Source organism: Callithrix jacchus, chromosome 5 (genome assembly GCF_049354715.1).
Source record: "Callithrix jacchus isolate 240 chromosome 5, calJac240_pri, whole genome shotgun sequence".
NCBI lineage: Eukaryota > Metazoa > Chordata > Mammalia > Primates > Cebidae > Callithrix > Callithrix jacchus.
The window spans coordinates 92,290,229-92,313,003 of NC_133506.1; the positions used below are offsets into that span (position 1 = coordinate 92,290,229).

At 40.5% G+C, this 22,775-nt stretch overlaps 2 protein-coding genes across 13 annotated transcripts in view; one reads left to right on the forward strand and one right to left on the reverse strand.

Annotated features, from left to right (window-relative positions):
* The first annotated feature begins 4,837 nt into the window (after window positions 1–4,837).
* On the forward strand, window positions 4,838–14,286 carry KRT39 (keratin 39). Of its 3 annotated transcripts, none has more exons than XR_620325.5 (8): window positions 4,838–5,399; window positions 6,926–7,008; window positions 7,662–7,818; window positions 8,864–9,025; window positions 9,140–9,265; window positions 10,607–10,827; window positions 12,517–12,870; window positions 13,533–14,286. XR_620325.5 is itself a non-coding variant. In XM_035300580.3 (8 exons), the coding sequence occupies exons 1-7, from the start codon at window positions 4,932–4,934 to the stop codon at window positions 12,773–12,775; spliced, it is 1,476 nt and encodes a 491-aa protein (XP_035156471.2). In that variant the 5' UTR covers window positions 4,857–4,931; the 3' UTR covers window positions 12,776–12,784; window positions 13,533–14,286. The 3 variants fall into 3 exon arrangements, 2 of the variants coding, with proteins under 2 accessions (XP_078229752.1, XP_035156471.2); XM_035300580.3 differs by having other exon boundaries at window positions 4,857–5,399; window positions 12,517–12,784; XM_078373626.1 differs by lacking the exon at window positions 13,533–14,286 and having other exon boundaries at window positions 12,517–12,988.
* Window positions 10,426–22,775, reverse strand: part of LOC103793320 (guanine nucleotide-binding protein G(i) subunit alpha-2-like) — a 154,682-nt gene continuing 142,332 nt past the window's right edge. For 8 of the 10 annotated variants that reach the window (XR_013535681.1, XR_013535680.1, XR_013535679.1 and 5 more), the window contains 4 exons: window positions 20,374–20,625; window positions 19,773–19,934; window positions 14,134–14,202; window positions 10,426–10,723 (listed from right to left, as the gene is read on the reverse strand). The gene's annotated coding sequence lies outside the window, so the exon portion shown is untranslated. Of the gene's footprint in view, window positions 10,724–14,133; window positions 14,203–14,393; window positions 14,509–19,772; window positions 19,935–20,373; window positions 20,626–22,775 lie in introns of all 10 variants that reach the window. The other 2 variants (XR_013535677.1, XR_013535678.1) reach the window with 2 other exon arrangements.

A 22,775-nucleotide genomic window follows, 5' to 3' on the forward strand; every position in this document is an offset into this window, starting at 1 on the left:
AGCAACAGACTATACCATGTAGCCTAAATGTGTTACAGACCATACCATCCAGGTTCATGAAGCCCACCGTGATGTTCGCACAACAACAAATCACTGAAGGTGAAGTTCTCAGAATATATTCCCATTGTTACAAAACATACAACTGTGTCTATGTATGTGTACTAACGTGTGGGGGGGTGGTATATGAAGAGAGACAGAAAGAATATTTTCACCCAGGCTGTGGCTTGCCTTTTCATTTTCTTATCTATTTATTTGATCAGCAAAAGGTTTTTATTTTGATGAAGTCTACTGTATTTATTACAATATCTCCCATGAGCCAAGGAGTCTTTGCATGTCACAAGGTTATAAATATAATCTTCTACGTTTTCTTCTAAAACGTTTACACTTGCTATCTTCACATTTAAGCATTTAATCCAATCTGAATGAATTTTTACACATAGCGTGAGGTAGAAATCAGGATTGATTCATTTTTGCGATACAAGTAGCCACTTGATTCAGCAACAAGTATTGAACAGTACTGAAAGACAGTACTGAAAAAGCTTTCCTTTTCTCATTGACTTGCTCTGGGATCTTTGTCAAAAATCAGTTGACCACATACACGTGAGTCTGTTTCTAAACTCTATATTCTTTCTCATTGATCTACTTTCCAACCCTTACACCAATATCACACTGTTTTCATTATGTATTAAGGTAACTTGTATGAAGTTGCATTTCATTGCCACAAGCAATGAGAGTGCTATAGGCAGCGCAATGTATCTGTTACCAAACTTTGATTTTTTTCAGTTTGATAGGTAGAAAACTGAAGTCTCTCAGTATAATTTAAATTTACATTTCTCTTTTCATGAGTGACATTGAGTACTTTTTCTTATTTTAAGTGCCTTTTGTATTTTCCTTTTGGTCACTGTCTACAGTGTGATTGTAATATTGTTTCCCAGTTTATCGTCTTGTCTTCTGGTTTTACAGGTCGTATTTTTCGTCCAAGCACAAGTTCAAACACTGTTATTTTATGGAGTCGAAAGTATAAGTTTTTAATGGTTTCTTAATTTTGAGTCATCATTGGAAAAGTCTTTGGACTCCAAATTTATAAAATAATTATCCTCTTTTAGCATATGTATTATTTATTTTTCATATTTGGATCTTTGATCTACTTGTAGTTTGTCCCACTATAAAGAATGAGTATGGTTTCAACATTCCGTGCCCCCCACCAAAAGGAATACAGAATTGTCGCCAAAGTACATATAATGGTTTACCTTTTCCCCTATGGCTTTTATTTTTTATTTATTTTATTTTATTTTATTTTATTTTATTTTATTTTATTAAAAATGAAGTCTTGCTGTATTGCCCAGGCTGAACTTGAACTCCTGGGTTCAAGTAATCCTTCAGCCTCAGCCTCCAGAGCAGTTGGAACTATAGGTACAGGCCACAATGCCCAGTTTCTCATTGATTTTAAATGTCATACATATCGTGTACTAAATTTCAATCTGTTTGGGAATCTATTTCTAGATTCTCTATATTCTGTTGGTCTGTCTGACTATGCATCAATGCCATGCTATTTTAATTACTGAAGTTTTAAAACATATTTTAGTATCCGGAAACACTATTTTTCAGGATATTCTTGGATATTCCTATTTGTTTAATTGTACTCATAAAACTTCAGAATTGTCATACCTAATTTATCAAATCATAAGTTAAATTAAAATAGAGACAATTAACATTTTTAATAATGCATATGATTTTTCTCTCCAAGAACATGAAATATCTTTCTGTTTATTCTAGTTTTCTGTTTTTCAGTATGTTTTAACATTTTACTCATGTAGATTTTGTACCTTTCTAACTTTATTCCTACATATTTTATATTTGTTGGGGCTACTGTAAATTATGGGTTTTTCCCCTTCCATTCTATGATACACAGAATAATGAGCCCCAAAGAGGTTCATGTCCTAATCCCAGAACCTTTGAATATGTTAGGCTACAAGGCAAATGGGAAGAAAAGCAAATCAGCTGAGCTTAAAGTAGTAAGATTATCTTGGATTATCTGGGTGGACCCAGTGTGATCACAAGGATCCTTAAATTTGGAAGAGGGAGGCAGAAGTCTGTACCAGAGACTTTTTTCTCACATACCATGAGATAGGTTCAAGTGGCTCTTCCTGGGTTTAAAGATGCTCAAGGAAATAAGAAAGGACAGAAACAAATGGAAAAACATTCCATGCTCATGGATAGGAAGAATCAATATTGTGAAAATGACCATAGTGTCCAAAGTAATTTATAGATTCAATGCTATCCCCATCAAGCTACCATTGACTTTCTTCACAAAATTAGAAAAAAACTACTTTAAATTTCATATGGAACCAAAAAAGAGCCCTTATAACCAAGACAATCCTAGGCAAAAAGAACGAAGCTGGAGACATCATGCTACCTGACTTCAAACTATACTACAAGGCTATAGTAACCGCAACAGCATGGTATTGGTACCAAAACAGATGTATAGGCCAATGGAACAGAAAAGAGGCCTCAAAATAATGCCACACATCTACAACGATCTGATCTTTGACAAATCTGACAAAAACAAGCAATGGGGAAAGGATTTCCTATTTAATAACTGGTATTGGGAAAACTAGCTAGCCATATGCAGAAAACTGAAACTGGACCCCTTCCTTACACCTTATACTAAAATTAACTCAAGATGGATTAAAGACTTAAACACAAGACCTAAAACCATTAAAACTCTAAAAGAAAACCTAGGTAGTACCATTCAGGTATTAGGTAAAACCTAGGTAATACCATTACCATAGGCATAGGCAAAGACTTCATGACTAAAACACCAAAAGCAATAGCAACAAAAGCCAGAATTGACAAATGGATCTGATTAAACTAAAGAGCTTCTGCACAGCAAAAGAAACTATCATCAGGGTGAACAGGCAACTTACAGAATAGGAGAAAACTTTTGCAATCTATCCATCTGACAAAGGGCTAATACCCAGAATTTACAAGGAACTTAAACAAATTTACAAGAAAAAAACAAATCTACAAAGTATATGAACAGACACTTCTAAAAGAAGACATTTATGCGGCCAAAAAACATGTGAAAAAAAGCTCATCATCACTGGTCATTAGAGAAATGCCAATCAAAAGCACAATGAGATATCATCTCAGGCCAGTTAGAATGGTGATCATTAAAAAGTCAGGAAACAACAGATGCTGGGGAGGATGTGGAGAAACAGAAATGCTTTTACACTGTTGGTGGGAGTGTAAATTAATTCAACTATTGTGGAATACAGTGTGGCAATTCCTCAAGGATCTAGAACTACCAGTTGACTCAGCAATCCCATTACTGAGTATATTCCCAAAGAATTATAAATCATTCTACTATAAAGGCAAATGCACATGTATGTTTATTGCAGCACTATTCACAATAGCAAAGACGTGGAACCAACCCAAATGTCCATCAGTGGTACACTAGATAAAGAAAATGTGGCACATATACACCATGGAATACTATGCAGCCATAAAAAGGATGGGGTAATGTCTTTTGTTTGCAGGGACATAAAGCTGGAAACCATTATTCTTGGCAAACTAACACAGAAACAGAAAACCTAACACCGCATGTTTTCATTCATAAGTGGGAGTTGAATAATGAGAACACATGGACACAGGGAGAGCATCACACACCTGGACCTATTGTGGGGTGGAGGGGCTAGGAAGGGATAGCCTTAGGAGAAATACCAAATGTAGATGACGGGTTGATGGGTGCTGCAAACCACCATGGCATGTGTATACCTATGTAACAAACCTGCGTGTTCTGCACATATATCCCAGAACTTAAAGTATAAACAAATCTCATATTCTTTTTAAAAAAAAAAAAGGATGAAAAGAGGCAACTAGCTGAGGATATGGACAGCCTCTAGAAGCTGGAAAAGGCAAGAAAATGATGTTCCCCTAGAGCCTCTATAAAGGATTAGGAACAAGTAACTTTCTTAAGAAAATGCTAAGTATTCCTCAGAAAGAATAAAGAATAAAAGAATTCTTTCTGAGGAATATTTACTCAGAAAGAAAACACACCCTTTCTTTCGATGGATCCTATTTAAACATCCAGTATAAATCAACACTGACAAATTTTTAGCTAAGGTAACACCACGAGCAAACACAAATGTGGGCTTTGGAAAACTGAAAGACAGCCAGTCTCTTTTCCAAGAAATTTCTTATCAGCAATCAAATCCTACCTTTTCCCCGTGGCTTTTGTTTTATTTTATATTTTATTTTATTTCATCACATTTTATGGAAAGCTGAAACATAAATCAAGCAATTATCTTTAAGACAAGCCTTTTAAAAGACTAACATTTTAATTCATACTTACAGTGCCCTGACACTGAAAATGGGGAAAGCATCTGGGCACAACAAACTAAAATACTGATTTCTGATTTCTCAGTCTACCAATAATTATTTGACATTAATAGTTTCCCTTTTCTAGAGAAGAAAGGAAAAGAAGGATGTACTCTTCCCTGGTTAAGCTCAGTGCCAAGTGAAGAGGTCAACAGGAACATAATGAGCTTAATATAATCACACCTGCTTAATAATGAATGCTGTTTGGACAGTTCCTTTTGAAGACATAATTTGAAGCTCTGGGTCCTATAGACAAGTAGTAGTTGTGATGGGTAATAACTTAGTAACAGCCTAAATGCACATTTTTATTGGACAAGTAACTCTTCTTAAGCAAGTAAAAAGCAGACTAATAAGATGTTCCTATGGGATTCGATATAAACCTGAGAAAGGAAAACATCCCACCTGTGTGACACCGCATAGAGGAGAGGCTATATAAGCACTTCAAAGAGGAAAACACCAAGAGCCTTGGAATTTAGACTCTGCGCAAGTGGCTTGAGCTTTTCATCCTGGTGACCACAGACTTGGAAACAAACTAAAGCCAGACACATACTATGGATACCAAAGGCCATACAACAACCAATTCTCCTTCAACCCCATGTCAAAGCTGCTCTAGGATTACAAATGTTAGTAACATCTCTGCTAACAACAGCTGCCAATGTGGCGGTCTTAAAGTCAACAACCGTCATCCAGCTGGCCACGTTCAGAGAATTTTCCAGGACCAGGGCTGCCAACCCACCCGTTGCTCTTGTTGCATGCCCATCTACCTAGTAAACAACTTCAATGCTCGCTCCTCTCTGGATTACTGCAGCTGGTATAGTGAAGGCATCAACAGTAATGAGAAGGAGACCATGCAAATCTTGAACAACCGCCTTGCTAACTACATGGAAAAGGTGCGGATGCTAGAACGAGAGAATGCTGAGCTGGAGTCTAAAATCCAGGAAGAGAGTAACAAAGAGCTCCCTGTTCTATGTCCTGATTACCTGTCTTACTACACTACCATCGAGGAGCTCCAGCAGAAGGTAAGATTCCTAGGAACTGTTTAATCATGTTGTGAATTGATGGTTTCCAAGCAACAGCTATTTGCTAAACATTAATATTTTTGTTTATTTGATGCTAAAAATTTTTTTGAAGAATAAAAAAAAATCTCTTGAATGAAACTGTCATCTTGAGGCAACATTCAGAGTCTGATAGTATTTCCAGCCAGGCGTAGTGGGCGCACACCTGTAATCCTAACAATTTGGGAGGCTGAGGCAGACAGATCGCTTGAGTCCAGGAGTTCTAGACCAGCCTGGGCGACAAGATGAAACTCCATCTCTACAAAAAAAATACAAAAATTAGATTGGCATGGTGGCGCATGCCTGTGGCCCTAGCTACTTGGGAGGCTGAGGTGGAGGATCACTTGAGCATAGGAACTCGAGGCTGCCATGAGCTGAGATCCTGCCACTGCACTACAGTCTGGGCAAAAGCAAGACTCTGTCTTAAAAAAATTAAAATAAATAAATAAATAAAAATAAAAAGAAGAATCTGTTAGTGTTTCTTTTCTCCAGAAATATACTCTACCATTATAACTAGATAACTCAGGACCAAAAAAATGTTAACAGCAAATCGTTACCGTTTTTAAAATAAAAATAAGAAAATGGAGATCAGAGAAAATAAATTTTGTTTTAATGAGTTCCTAAACAGTTTAGTTTTTATCCATTCTGCAACCATCGCCACCTTTTTCTCCTTTTATGCTTGCATTATCATCTCCACGTTGCTTGGTTTGTGTCTACACCAAAACTAAGTTTGTCATGCACAGAGATATTCTGCTACTACACATCTGGATTTATTCAGTTTCATTCATTCGACAAATATTTACTGAGCAGCAACAGCAATGGACCAAACATTGTTCTAGATTCTGGGAAAATATTGGTGAACTTTAAAAAGTCCCTGCCTTCATGAAGTTGACATTCTAGTAGATCATGGTATTTATATAAATTTAGGATGGATTTTACTTTATTTTGATTTATTTTTATTTTTTTGAGATGAAGTCTCACTCTGCTGTCAGACTGGAGTGCAATGGCGCGATCTCGGCTCACTGCAACCTCTGCCTCCCGGGTTCAAGCGATTCTCTTGCCTCAGCCTCCTGAGTAGCTGGGACCACAAGCATGTGCTACCACGCCCAGCTAATTTTTGTATTTTTAGTAGAGACGGGGTTTCACCATGTTGGTCAGGATGGTTTTGATCTCGTGATCCACCCCCCTCCCAAAGTGTTGGGATTACAGGCATGAGCCGCTGCACCTGGTCTGGATTTTATATTGTAACAACAACAACAAAAATACTTAAAAGTTTCTAGTTAAGTACTCTTTACTGGTCTTTTAGGAAAATAACAGAAAATTTGACTTTCCAAAGCTTTCCAAGTTTCCTGAGCCTAACTATGAAGATTAATCAAAAGTCTACTTCATCTTCCCCTGTTACTTCACACACACACACACATGCACCTTGGTTCTCAAAGAAGGAGATCCTGGTATGTGTTTCATTTGTGTGTACGATTTCTTAATTCTAGATCTTGTGTACCAAGGCTGAGAATTCCAGACTGGTCTCGCAAATTGACAACACCAAACTGGCTGCAGATGACTTGAGAGCCAAGTAAGCCCACCCAACTCTGTCATCCATGACAGAGCTCACCCTGAGTCTGACTAACATGCCCTCAACAAAATTATCCCTCCATTTACTAACCCTCTTGCCCCGGCCCATGTTGGCACAAGCCCAGAAAAGACTTTCAAATTCAATGATTGATTAAGATTAATAACTACTCACATGTGTACATTACCTATAGTTTCTAACTTGTGAACCCATCTGATTACCTACACAATAGTTTAGTAAAATGAATAGGCTGTTGTCCCCTTTAAGGTGAGAAAGCTGTGGCTTAGTGAGGCTAAGTTGATTACCCAAAGGTAAGCACAACTGGTACGAGTCAGAGCCAAAATTTGGACCCAAGTTTTCCGAGCTCTAATCCACTGCTTTCTTCACTTACATTGCATTGCCACTAGGGGCAGGGGAAGAACAATAAATTCCCACATCTCAAAGGGCAGCAATGCAGATCCCCCTAGCAAACTATTTTGGGAATAATAATTAAGTTATGATCTTTATCAAATGGTTTCACTTCTAAAGAGAATAAAACCTTCAATAGAAATACACCAAGTGAGATGCCCAGAGTAAAATATAGACAGGAGTTCTGCTTGGCTTGGTTTGCATCATCTTCTTTCAGATATCTCTCTTTTCCTGTCTGGTTTTTAAAGGTATGAAGCTGAGGCGTCTCTACGCCAGCTGGCGGAGGCAGATGCCAATGGCCTCAAGCAGATCCTGAATGTGCTGACCCTGGGCAAGGCAGACCTGGAGGTACAAGTCCAGTCTCGGAAGGAGGAGCTCCTTTGCCTCAAGAACAACCACGAAGAGGTGAGAAAAGAACCAAGAGAGTAATCACAAGCTAAGCCCCTAAGAGTAGCATCAGTTCCTTTGAGTTGCACCTGACAAAGGGTGTCCCTGTTTATATTAGTTCATTCTCACACTGCTATAAACAAATACCTAGGAGTAGGCAATTTATAAAAGAAAGAGGTATAATTGAGTCACAGTTCCACATGGCTGGGGAGGCCTTAGGAAACTTACAATCATGGCTTAAGGGGAAGCAGGTATATTTCACTTGGCAGCAGGAGAGAGACCAAAGGGGAAAGAGACCCTTATGAAATCATCAGATCTTGTGAGAACTCACTCATTATCCTGAGAACAGCATGGGGGACACCACCCCATGATCTAACCACCTCCCACTGGGTCCCTCCCTTGACATGTGGGAATTATGGGAATTACCATTTGAGATGAGATTTGGGTGGGGACATGGAGCCAAACCATATCACTGTTACCTACCATTCTGGTTTAGCCCTGAAAATACCTACTGCTACTACCACTGGTTCAATGCATTATTTCAAATCCACTGGCTCCAACACAATATCTGGAGCCATAAGGGGAAGCAAGTCTTCCATCATCCCCTCCAGCTCTTCCACAATAAGGAACCCAATTTTTCTGTCCTTACAGTCTTCCCATGTGTGTAGGCATCTCTGTACAGACTTCTGCCACCTCTCATTAGTACAAGTCAATATTGGCACAATCCCATATTTGCACCATAGAGACTATGAGCTCTTATGATCAATTCCACCTTTATGCTGTTTTACCCATTATCCAGCCCTGAAAATGATCTAAATTTTTTGGAACTCTGGTCTTGCTACTCATTTTTTTAAAATTTTGCACATATTTAAACACACAGTCCTACTTGAAATAGCCTTAAATCATTTTATAGCCTCTTAATAACACCTGTAAAGCATGTATTCCTTTGTTGTGGGCTATATTTTAGACACAATTATGCTAAATCACAGCAGTTAGACTGAAACAAGAACACAAGGGAGTCCTCTGTTCACCAAGTGACTTCACATTCTTTTTCTTCCCATAGGAAATCAATTCTTTACAGTGTCAGCTTGGGGAGAGACTTCACATTGAAGTGACTGCTGCTCCTTCTGTTGACCTAAACCAGGTCCTACAAGAAATGAGATGTCGCTATGAGTCCATCATGGAGACAAACCGCAAAGATGCAGAACAATGGTTCAGCGCGCAGGTGGGGGAAATAGAAAAGTCAAAAACAATAAGCTGATGCTGCATTTCTAGGACCCTTTACTCAAAGTCATGTTTTCCTCCCATAATAGCCTCAGTTTCTGACTGTGTGTTTCAGATGGAGGAGCTGAATCAGCAAGTGGTGACCAGCTCTCAACAGCAGCAATGCTGCCAAAAGGAGATCATAGAACTGAGACGCACTGTGAACACTCTGGAGGTTGACCTGCAGGCCCAGCATCGAATGGTACCAAGCAAGCTGACCAAGCCTATCACAGCAAAAGTGGCAGCAGTCCCTGACACCTGTGTGTTGCAGTATTTCCCAAACTGTGTCTCTTAGAACAATCATTCCTTGTTTTGTCAAAGGGTCTATGGCTAAAAAGGGACTTTGTGGCCAAATAAGTCTGGGAAATACTGGACTAAACTAAGGTTAAACAGGGTGCCTTTCTGTAAGCCTTTAATAAGCAAATGTACACCATGAATCTCCAAGAAGGGGAAATGGGTTATTCAGCATTCCAAAACTTATTTGACTGTGGATCCCCCCTTGGTTTAGAGCATCTCATGGTATTAATGACTCGTGAAATACACTTTGGGAAACACTGGGAGAACATTTTATTATATGCAAAGCATTTTTACAAGTTATCACATGAGATTTATAAAGTAATCCTATGGGGGGTGGCATAATTATTAATTAATGTTACAGACGAGGCTCCAAGAGCTAAGGTGATTTTCCCCAGCAATCCCAAGTAAGTTTCAGTCCACCTATTTTGTAAATAGAGACACTGAGATCCTGAGCCATTAAGAAACTTGTCCAGTGTCACAAGAGTCTGAGCCAGAGTTGAGATTCCAAAGCCAGTGCCATTCTGTCTCACGATAATGCCTCTCTGAAGCAGAGAGCTGCTTAAATGCTCCGATGTGAAGGGTTTTAGGAAGACCTTGCCCCACACTGGTTTTTTCACCAGCTAGTCATGTGGGCTTGGACAACATATTGAACCTCTTGAACCTCAGTTTTCTCATCTATAAAAATTGGGATAATCATGCAAATAATAGGCTACTAAAACCTAAAATCCCATCATTATCCCTAGACTTAGAGAATGATAGAGCAGGAATCAAATTTACTCATCAGTTTCAACTTTCATAGTCTACATATAAAGGAATTGATCTGGTGAAGACATTGTATATGGTTAAACACTACTTGCTTTCTTTTTAAGACAGAAACACTCACTGAATGAAGTGCCATGGTAATGCATTTTTAATGCCTGTGTGTGCAAAATTTTTTTTTCTCTCCTAAGTAGGAAAGTGTGGTGGGAGATTATCAGGTGGTCAAGAAAAAGGAAACAAAACAAACACTTAAAGAGAGGCAAAAAAGAGAGAGAGAGACAGAGGGAAGAGATCAAGGAAAGCAGATTTTAGCATAGTTGATCATTTGGGTTTTTTATTTATTTGATTAGGAAGCAATAAATAAAGGGCTTGGAAATCTATTAGTAGTGTCAGAAAGAAACCATTTTTTTTTTAATGATACAGGTCACAGGTGACCTGGGCTTAAAGGAGTCATCATTATAAATCCTACTTTCCTCCTCCATGGTAGAGAGATTCCCAGGAGTGCATCCTGACGGAGACAGAGGCTCGCTACACAGCCCTGCTGACCCAGATCCAGAGTCTGATTGATAACCTGGAGGCTCAGCTGGCAGAGATCCGGTGTGCCCTGGAAAGACAGAACCAAGAATACGAGATCCTGCTGGACGTCAAGTCCCGGCTGGAGTGTGAGATTACTACATACCGCAGCCTTCTGGAGAGCTTGGATGGCAAGTATGTAAAATAACAACTTCTATGACAAAGAAGTGCAAATGAATGCATACACGTACTGCCACTGGCAATGGGGGACACATGCTTTGTTTGACCTTCTGGCCAGTGATGGGGAGCTTGGACAGAGGCAACCACACACCATCTCAAGCTGTGCCATGGGAAAGACTTACAGTTGTAACCTCTTCCAAATTTGAGGCGTTGGCTAAGCTGAGCTGTTTTAAAGAGCCCATGTGCCAGGTTAATTTCTTCCAGGTTGCTTAGCTTCTTAGAGTTTTAAAAATGACTAGAGAGAAAATGGTTTTCCCATAGATGAATAGTCCTAGTGACCATTATAGATGTTTCCCCACTGAGATGAACATCTGCTTTTCATGAGCTCGTACAAAACAACCCAGGCACCTTTGGAGGCCCATTCTTCTCAGGCTGAAACCCCTAACCCTATCTAGTCACTAGTTCTTGATGCCAACAGCAGTGGGTACACATGTGTGTTTTAACATCTTTTTAAAAAAATAAAAGTTGTTCACCCCTGTAATCCCAACACTTCGGGAGGCTACGAAGGGCAGATCATGAGGTCAAGAGATCAAGATCATCCTGGCCAACATGGTGAAAACCTGTCTCTATTAAAACTACAAAAAATTAACTGGGCGTGGTGGCACACGCCTGTAGTTCTAGCTCCTCGGGAGGCTGAGGCAGGAGAATCGCTTGAACGGGGGAGGCAGAGGTTGCAGTGAGCCAAGTTCGCACCCCTCCACTCCAGCCTGGTGACAGAGCGAGACTCCATATCAAAAAGGAAAAGTGAAAAAATTAAAGTTGTAATTTTTGTAAACCATAAGAAATATACCCGGAGGATGCGTTCCTTGAAGTAACTCAGCCCAAACTAACACCCCAGAGACTTAGTTGCAATTGCAAAGAAGACCTGCTTCCCCAAAGTAATCAGCGAACTCTTCATAGCATTCTTCTAATTGGCACAACCACATTACATGAGCACAACGGTAATCAATGCTGTCACCTTAGGGAGCTGTGATCATATACCAAAGTGCCTCAAATCATCAAAGAAAGATTATGTTTATAAAAAGAGCGTTTACTATGAACTGCTTTTTACTCCAATTCTCTAAAAACTACATATAGACAGCTGGAAGCCACTTTGAAGCTTCCCGATGACACAGTGAGGACTCTTTTGTAGCTGGGGTTTAGGCCACCACTATTAGTATGACTAAGTCCCCAGTGAGAAAAATATCTGATCAATTTCCATTCCTCAGATAATAATTCCCTCAACTTGTTCCTTATCACTATTGATCCCGTGGGTTTAGTTTCCATTATCTCCATTCTGCAGATGAAAAGCTAAAGCTTGAGAGTTAAATGACTTAGCTGGGTCACCAGCTGGTAAAGGACAGAGCTAGTCTCTGCCCCAGCCTTTCACTGCGAGTGCGGTATTCTTTCCACAGTGCAATGGTATTGACCAATGGAAACTTACGTAATCGAATACTTCTGAACCTAGGATGCTGATTTCCAATCGATTTGATCTGATTCTTTTCCTTCCACTAACTACAGAATGACATGAATGAATAAACATTCGGAAGTACGTACTTCTCTTGAGCAACAAGTGTTTAAAAAAAAATTAGCCACAAACATTTTTCTCCATGACCATCATTGCCTTCCTTCTATCACAGCTAAAAGTCTGTTTTTTTTCCTTAGGCTTCCTTGTTATCCATGTGCCACTAAGTGTGAGCCTTCCCCTTGGACATCTTGTAAGTCCAGAGCCATGGAATGCACGGCCCCAGCTTGCACATCCTCAGCCTCCTGTGGCTTACAGGGGCCCTGCAGTGCCTGTGGACCCCTGTCCAGGATACTGGTTAAAATCTGCACCATTACCAAGGAGATTAAGGATGGGAAGGTCATTTCTTCTTATGAGCATGTGCAGCCTTGCTTCATCATCAGACCTGCCAAAGTCTAACAGCCCAAGGTGATGAAAATGACCCACTTTAATGAAAGAGAGGCCAATACATGCTCCTGCCAGAGAGGTTTAAGGAAACTCCCCAGTCCCTTAAGGTACTTAGTTTCTTACTACTACAGCGGGTCCCCATTGCTAGGTAGAATGCCTTTTATTCTGCTCCTTCCCTAACTCACCACTGCTAACATGATAATAAATTACATTTTTCTGGAAGGACATTTTGCATTTATCTGAGGGATGGGAACTGATTTGTAAGCGCCCAGGAAGATGGCCTACATTGCTTGACTGCACAGGTGATTGATGGGCAGGTCTCTCTCTTGTTTACTCAGGCCTTGTTTACTTACATTCCTCCTTAGAGCCAGTCAGACAAGTTTGGGGTTGTTTTTGGCCACTGGCACATGAAGGTGAAAAGCTACAACCATACCTTCTAAATTTCTTTGGATACAGAAAGAAATGTACATGGGAACAGTATAAATAGAGGGGAAAATCTTACTATTTAGTTCCCTTGAGTAGATATTTACAAGTATGGATCCTATTAAACTCCACTGTCTTAATTATGATTTATCTATACTAACATACTTTACCTTTCCATAGATTGTTTTTTAATGTCCATGTTCTCCAAAACTTTGTGACCCATTAGGCTCTCCAAATATTTTATTTGAGAATGAGATATAGTTGTGGGAAGTGAATCTAGAACACTCAGAAGAAATAGCATGGGTCTTTTCATTAAACGTTTGCAATTTCTCTTTCTATTCTTTAGGGAATGGGAGTTTGTTCTGATTGTTTGACAAGGAACATTTAGCTGGAACTCTCAAGAAATAACCCTTGCTTCTTCCCCTCCCTGTGAAGAGTGACAAAGAAAAACATAGCTTAGATTCCTGCTTCAATCTATCCATCAGAGTAAATGGACTTAATATCCACCCATTTTGCAGAAAAGCAATAGTGAATAATTGCTGCTTGTAAGCGCAAGGCAGTCCCAGTGTGAGAAGGCATCATTCATATGCCAGCCGTCATCACGGTTTCTTACAGGATAGTCACAGAATATGTAAGTCATTCCCAATAATAATCATTGGACATTGTCAGAGGTTTTGAGAAATAATTCAAAATCAAACACAGATGTGAGGTCAAAAGGCCTACACTTGCATTTCCCAGCTGTGATGCTGGGGAAAACACTTAGACTTCATCACACTGAATTTCTGTGTTTGTTAAACGCTGATCATGCCTACTTCACAGGGTTGTTGTGAAGGTCAAATGAAATGGCTTGTGTGATACTGCTTTGAATGCTGAAAAGCACGACACCAATGCTATTTTTATGTAAGTTTTGCTTTTAGCTACAGCCCTAGACCTATTTTTGTCATTACCTCATTTTAAATTCTTTCTTCATGAATTTAGCCATCCAGTCATGATTTTGGAGTTTTAATAGTGTTTAACTGTTGGGAGAAAAAAAAAAAAGAAACATGATTTCCTGTGATCAAGCCCACAATTCTACTTAATAAAGCATTTTTCAATTCTCAGGGTATGTATCACATATCAGTCAATGCCTGATGCCCACATCAAAGACACACGCATTGTGTAACCTGCAGCTCGATGATTTACTTCCTCCAGACAAGTAGCAACTTACACTAGCCAAGTGGAATGCAGAACTCCCGGAATGACTTCATTTTAATCAATAATTTCTCTCTCCTCTGAGTGGGCAGGGTATCTCTGGTCAGTGGTTATCTAAGCACCATCTCAGGCTGCAGGATGAAAATGTGGAAAGAGCATGGGACTGGGATTCAGAAACTTTGGGACGGAGTCTCAATCCAGCCCGTGCACATATGACCTTGAGCAAATGGAATATAGCAACATAAGCCCTACCTATCACACGGTTGTAAGGATAAAGTGGAACTGTGATGGTGAAAGGGTCTCATAAACCATAAGGTGCTTTGCAGAAGAGCATTCCTATTCCCTAAATTGAAAACTAGACGGGTCATTTTCATCCACCCTTCTTCCTTTCTTTTTAGTTCAGTGCTGGGCCCAGGTGGACCCTGATACATGTCCTGGGCTACAAAATCAGGGTTTAGGAATCTCACTGGACTCAAGCTAACCTTGAGCTGACGCAGCAGTGCCGTTCTCAATTTATCCTAGAAACAGAATGACTTCCTCCCTTGCAGAGCAAAATATCCCCCATGCCATTCGTGATTAAAAAAAAAAAAATACATGATTATGGCCAGGCACAGTGGCTCACACCTGTAATCCCAGCACTCTGGGAGGCCAAGGTGAGTGGATCACCTGAGATTGGAAGTTTGAGACCAGCCTGACCAACATGGAGAAACCCCATCTCTACTAAAAATACAAAATTGGCTGGGCATGGTGGCGTATTCCTGTAATCCCAGTCACTCGGGAGGCTGAGGCAGGAGAATCGCTTGAACCCAGGAGGCAGAGGTTGGGTGAGCTAAGATCCTCCCATTGCATTCCAGCCTGGGGAACAAGAGCAAAACTCAATCTCAAAAAAAAAAAAATCGTGATTATAAACTGCACAGTAAAAAGGGAAGTTAGCCACTTGAAGGCTTGCAGCGTTTTTTTTTTAAGTGTCTTCTTTGTATAAGAGAATGTAAAACCATTTTCTGGTTGTATGCATGTGGTCAAACCTTTTAAAGGCAATAGGAAATCTGGATTTTTAACTGGGAGGCTAAGTAAGTATCCTTTACAGCCCCAAAGGGAGTTCAAGGTTTTATGACATAGTTCAGCATTAAGTCAGCAGCTGGAGCAGAAAAGGGGCTTGCAGGGAGGGAAACTATAATTTTAGCACAGCTCGAAAGACAAACATGAATCAGGAAACACAACATGGTCTCTAGAGTCTGAGGTCAAATCTTACTTCTCTGCTTTTCACTCCGAGGGTCCATAATTATATTTCTTAAACAGGGAGGGGAACATCACACACCCAGGCCTATTGCAGGGTGGAAGGGCTAGGGGAGGGATAGCAGGCGGTGGGGGTATTGGGGAGGGATAACATTAGGAGAGATACTTAATGTAGATGATGAGGAATGGATGCAGCAAACCACCATGGCATGTGTATACCCAAGCAACAATCCTGCACGATCTGCACATGTACCCCAGAATTGTTTTTTAAAGGGAGATATTTTAGATATATTTTTCTAGATTTTTTTTCTTTTCTTCTTGTTGACTCACTTTATATCATAGCTAGTTTAAACTCTTCAAAATATGGAGGTAACCACGCTTCCCCCTTTCCCTTTGCTTTCACCCCTCAACTGTCCCCCATCACCTGCCCTCAGCACACAGCCTACACTCTCTATATCATTTGGATTATTGGGCCTTACCCAGGTCTCTTGTGTTTGCATCTCCAGGTGTGGGACCTGGGAACCCAATTTTTAACAAAAGTCTCAAGTGTGTGCACTGCATTGAAAGACACTGCTTTTTTTTTTTTTTTTTTTTAATTTTTTATTGGATTATAGGTTTTGGGGTACATGAGCAGAGCATGCAAGACAGTTGCGTAGGTACACACATGGCACTGCTTTATCATTGACAAGAGACTCTTGGCTTAAAGATCTGAATGACTTGATTCCTTATTCTAGGCTCTTAGATTCAGACATAGCTTGATAGACAACCACACTTAGAGAGTCCCCCTCTTCATGTCTATTTGCCTGTTTATAAAACAGAGCTAATCAATCGTGGTCAATAATTTAATAAATATCATCAACTCATTTAATCCTCACAATCCCATCATGAAGTAGATACTATGAATAGCCCCATTTCACAGATGAGGAAACTGCTGGGCAGAAAACTTAACTGACTCATCCACGCCACACAATAATGAGATTGAATTGTAAGTACTTTTATTTCCTTAGGAAGGTCAAATCGAACCTGATACAAGAACAGAAATAATCTGCAGTAGCAAAAGCTTGCTTTCCAACTCTTCAAAGTACCCTTCTCCAGCTCACTCATCACAGCTCCAGTGAGAAACCATCCGAGGAATTTTTACCCCTCATCCAGAAATGCACAGAATATGTGAATTTTTGAATGAGGAAGGTATTGGATGGCAGCTAGTAGTCTTTTTAATGTCAGAGATGAAGAATCTGGGCACAGAGAGAATGGTAACTTCTTCATGGCATGTGGTCAACAAGAAGACCAGTACCCTTTCTTCTGCTCCTCACTCCCCTCGTTATCTGGCACTTCTGTGGTGAACAGCTGTGGACTGAGGCCTAATGCAAACAACACTTGACCCCAAGACAGCGACCCCAAGTTCTGACCCTCAGAAGTACCTCTTGATTCTCTGTGCTTAGACTCTAGGCACTCACCATGGACTCTTCAGAGCTCATGTCCTTAGTGTCTCTTAAAAGCTCTGACAGGGCCAGGCGCGGTGGCTCATGCCTGTAATCCCAGCACTTCGGGAGGCTGGTGGATCATGAGGTCAAGAGATCAAGACCATCCTGGTCAACATGGTGAAACCCCATCTCTACTAAAAATACAAAAAAATTAACTGGGCATGGTGGCGCATGCCTGTAATCCCAGCTACTCAGGAGGCTGAGGCAGGAGAATTGCCTGAACCCAGGAGGTGGAGGTTGTGGTGAGCCGAGATCGCGCCATTGCACTCCAGCCTGGGTAACAAGAGCAAAACTCCGTCTCAAAAAAAAAAAAAGCTCTGACATTACTTATCATGTCTAGCTTTCTCTAGAAAGCTCTCTATTCCTCTGTAAATAGGAATTGACACCAAAAAAAGTCTTTCAACCCCCTCCATCTCACCTTGCCAGTGTCTTTTAAAGGCAATTAGATGGTATCAGTGAGATCTTAATGTTCTTTAGAAGATAATTACTCTATGTTGCTATTAATTCCCATAATTTCCACTTTTCAAACAATGAAGAAAATTATCTTACTCTAGACAGAAATGACCCCCTTAGCTGAGTAAGTTTCTATTCTATTTCTGTCCATTTTGATTTAAAATTAAAGTTTTAATAACAAAAACACATTTTAAAAGCAAACATACACTTTAAATGCGAGAAGGGGGAGAGATTAAAAATCAAGAGAAAAAGAAATTAATAATAAAAACACATTTTAAAAGCAAACATACACTTTAAATGCGAGAAGGGGGAGAGATTAAAATTCAAGAGAAAAAGAAAGTGTCTCCAAAGAGAAGAGAATAGGTTCGTGTTAGATTAGGACTAATTTCTAGGCTGAGGCAATCAGCACCTATGACACAGCCATGGGTTAGTCTCGGGGCAAGCTAACCTGGAATGCATTGTTTCAACACTGTGATCAAATGTCTTTTATAGGAAATGAATCCTCTGGATATGGGGCTGGCTAGAAATATCTGGTCAGTGTGTTCAAGCATGATTCACAAGCTTCATGGGAACAACCCACGCACCCAGTTCAAATGGGAACAACCCTGTGTGGCAACATTGAAAGGTTTGCTGTAATTATCCTTTCAGGTTGGAGCATCGGATCTGGAGGGTTTTCCTAGGTGATGCTTTTAAGCCACAGGCCACCACCTACATTCTAAACATCTTAAAAAGGCATCACAGCAGCAAAATTTCTGAATACATTTTCTCGATTCTCCTCTCTCTCTCCCCACCCCTCAGCACTCCCTTCTCTCTCTCTGGAACAACACAGCAGTCAAGGCCGACATACTAGTAGTACCTGGAGAAAACATCTCAGCCAGTAAGTTCTCTTACTTTTTTTCTTACTCTTTTTGTAGGAGGTGAGCAGGTTTGGGACTCCCTTCTTTTTTCTTCTCCAAAAAAAACAAACAAAACAAGACAGAAACAAAAAAAGAATCAAGAAGGCCTTTCTTCTAATCCAGGAGCCAAAAACTTTGATATTATAGCTCATTATGGAGGGCCACTGGGCTCTCTAGTCCTCAAGAGTTACCTGGAAAGGGTGGTATCCACCCATTTGGTATATGTATTTGGTATCTGTGGCCATTAAAGAAACTGCCTAATCCGACTGACCCGGAAGACCTAGAGAGACACCACAGTTTGGGATGAACATCTCTAAATGTGGGCAATTGGTCATAAAGAACTACCCATCGACTGTATATAAGAGTAAAAAGTTCTTCTCTCTGCACTTCTGTGGAGGATAAATGTCTGTCAGGTCAGTTTCCATTGACCAGAAAACAAACAAACAAACAAACCTGTGTTCTCTTCCTTCTGCCACTTTCTAGGAAACACCCCCTTCCCCATTCCCAGCATAGACGCTGGTTGCAGGGAGAAGTCTCACAGTGGAAGGTAAATACAATTACTACCCCTGTAAGAGGACTCTGTAAGTTGAATGGGGAAAGGAGACTAGGATGAAAACTCAGAACAAGCACCCCCTAAAAAAGTAGAAAAACCTAGAAAAGAACGTTGGCCATCTCTGTTTAAAAAGCAGAAGCATGTCTAGACCACCTGGGTCTCTGATTCCCAGCCTTGCCACATACCGTGAGATCTCAGACAAGTTACTTAACCTCTCTATTTCCTCATCTTTAAAATGGGGCTATTAATAGCATCTACTTTACAAGGCTGAGAGGGCAACATTAATTAATGCATTCAAAGCTCCTAGAGCATGCCTGGCACCCAGGAACCTTGTTCGTAGGGTTGCATTGTACTGCTTCGTGAAGCTTCAACTGACAAAACAATCCCACGAGAGCTAATGAATTATTTCCCCTGAGCCAACTGACAATGGCATGGTCATGCAAAGCCATTCTGATACCTGATGAAAGTGCTAGATTAAGGATGGAACCTTTCTATTTAAAAGAAACTGAGTCACACCTGACCCAAAGCAAAAAACACATACAGGTCCAGCTCTTCTGTTTTCCAGAATGTTGGGGAACTTAGTTATAAAGGACCTCTCCATCACATAACAACCTTGACACTCTTTGCAAGCCAGTAGGAAGAAGATGGCCCCGGAGGAGGAAGGAGAACAGTTTGATGTCATCCCTGTAAGAGGATTACTATTGTGGACAATGGAAATGACAGGGCAACCCAGACAGGACCGATGGCCCTTCTCTTGGTACAATATCTGTTACCTTGTCCTTTGTGGGCCCAATGTTTCCTGGAGTTGGGCTATGGGTTCAATGGAGAAAAATGGAGAAAACAGCTGGAAGGCTTCTCTAGAACTTTCAAAATGGACATAGTCCTGTCAACACATGATCGAAGTAATTACAGATGCACAGAAGCCACAGCGTCTCCTAGGGCCAAAGAGTAGAAAAGCAAGGTTTCTTTCATTCAATTAAAAATAGATTAAGTATTATGTCTAGACATTTTGTTATATGCTTTACATGAATTATCTCACTCAATTCTCACAATGGCCCTATCATACTATTGTTAACACCACATTCCTAACAAGTGAACCAAGGCTTACAGAAGTTCATCTGCTCAGTGTCAAGGCTAGTAAATGTTAAAGTCAAAATTTGAACAAACTCATATGCTCTTTATTCCAAATGCCCAATCAATTAAATGATTACTCAAGTTTGACAATGTCATACATGTAGCCTAACCAAAGCTATAAAGAATCAAAGAAATAATGCTTGTCTTGGAGGTCTAAAGAAGGTGGACCCTATCCCTGGTGGTCCAAGCGGTTAAGAAAAATTTTTTTGTTTTTTTTTGAGACAGAGTTTCACTCATTACCTAGGCTGGAGTGCAATGGCGCGATCTCGGCTCACGCAACCTCTGCCTCCTGGGTTCAGGCAATTCTCCTGCCTCAGCCTCCTGAGTAGCTGGGATTACAGGCACACACCACCACGCCCAGCTAATTTTTTGTATTTTTAGTAGAGACAGGGTTTCACCATGTTGACCAGGATGGTCTCGATCTCTTGACCTCGTGATCCACCCGCCTCGGCCTCCCAAAGTGCTGGGATTACAGGCGTGAGCCACCGCACCCTGCCAAGAAAATTTTTAAAAAAGAGAAAGTGGGCCCTAAAGACACAACTCCACAGTGTCCAGCCCAATCCAGGAAGGAGCAACTTGAACACATGAACACCATCACATAAGCACGTGTGGACTTGAGGCAGTTCTTCAACCTCATTCCTCAAGACCCCACATCTCTCTTCTAGTTCCATTTTTGACAAAATCCTTCCTATTACTAAAATTAACTCCAGATGGATTAAAGACTTAAACATAAGACCTGGCATGATAAAAACCCTAGAAGGAAATTTAGGCAAAACTATCCAGGACATAGGAGTAGGCAAGGACTTCATGAACAAAACACCAAAATCATTGGCAACAAAAGCCAAAATAGACAAATGGGACCCAATCAAACTCCACAGCTTCTGCACGGCAAAAGAAACAGTCACTAGAGTGAATCGGCAACCAACAGAATGGGAAAAAATTTTTGCAGTATACCCATCTGACAAAGGGCTGATATCCAGAATTTACAAAGAACTCAAACAGATTTACAAGAAAAAAACAAACAAGCCCATTCAAAAGTGGGCAAAGGATATGAACAGACACTTTACGAAAGAAGACATATATGAGGCCAACCATCATATGAAAAAACGCTCATCGTCACTGGTCATCAGAGAGATGCAAATCAAAACCACATTGAGATACCATCTCACGCCAGTTAGAATGGCGATCATTAAAAAATCTGGAGACAACAGATGCTGGAGAGGATGTGGAGAAAAAGGTACACTTTTACACTGTTGGTGGGAGTGTAAATTAGTCCAACCATTGTGGAAGACAGTGTGGCGATTCCTCAAGGCCTTAGAAATAGAAATTCCATTTGACCCAGCAATCCCATTACTGGGTATATACCCAAAGGACTATAAATCGTTCTACTATAAGGACCCATGCACACGAATGTTCATTGCAGCACTGTTTACAATAGCAAAGACCTGGAATCAACCCAAATGCCCATTGATGATAGACTGGATTGGGAAAATGTGGCACATATACACCATGGAATATTATGCAGCAATCAGAAATGATGAGTTCGTGTCGTTTGTAGGGACATGGATGAATCTGGAGAACATCATTCTCAGCAAACTGACACAAGAACAGAAAATGAAACACCGCATATTCTCACTCATAGGTGGGTGATGAAAAATGAGAACACATGGACACAGAAAGGGGAGTACTAAACACTGGGGTCTATTGGGGGGAAAAGGGGAGGGCCAGTGGGAGGGGGAGGTGGGGAGGGATAGCCTGGGGAGAAACGCCAAATGTAGGTGAAGGGGTGAAAGCAAACAGAACACACTGCCCTGTGTGTACCTATGCAACTGTATTGCATGCTCTGCACATGTACCCCAAAACCTAAAATGTAATAAAAAAATAAGGGAAAAAAAAGCCTTCCTATTACTATTTGATTTGTCTAATTCTAACCTAATTTGTGCAACAAAGAAGGTGCATTGATTTGCAGTTGAGAACTCCGTGGCTGCAGAATGGATCAACTCTCAATGTTAAATTAATAAGTTTGCATTCTGTCTGATTCATCTGGCACTTAAAAGTCAGGTTACTGTGAGTCAATCCTGAGAATCCCTTTGGTTCTGGTGCACTAATAACCCACCAGCCTCAGAACCGATGTAGACCACCATAACTTCACAAAAAGTATCACCTTGTGAAGTTCCTCTTTGGAGACCTAGATGACCTAACTCAACAGCATCTTCATCTCTTCTCATTCTAACACAATAATTAGGTTATTGGGTTTGTGTGAGGTTTATTGCTAGAAGATTGGCACTGTGTAGCTCTGCTCTACTAGATATAAAACTAAGAGGTCTTGAATGGAGAAGCACCAGGAAAGTGTAGGTCTCATGTTCATGGCGAGCACAGGCTCAAAACGATGGATGCCAGATATTCGTATTTCTAACAATTGGTGGCTTCTTCAGCAATGGTGGGTTGCCAAAGCTGCAGGGGACTTCCTGGTTTTGACTCATCCCAAGAGTAACAGGACACAAGACTGATGAGATATCCAAAGTCCACCCCCAGGATTCCTTTCAAGAAAGGCTACAAATTGTAATTCGTGGGATAGTAATCAGAAATGAAATCGAATGTGTTGGATTCAGAGAGAAACCAAAGATGTGACTTTTGTGTAT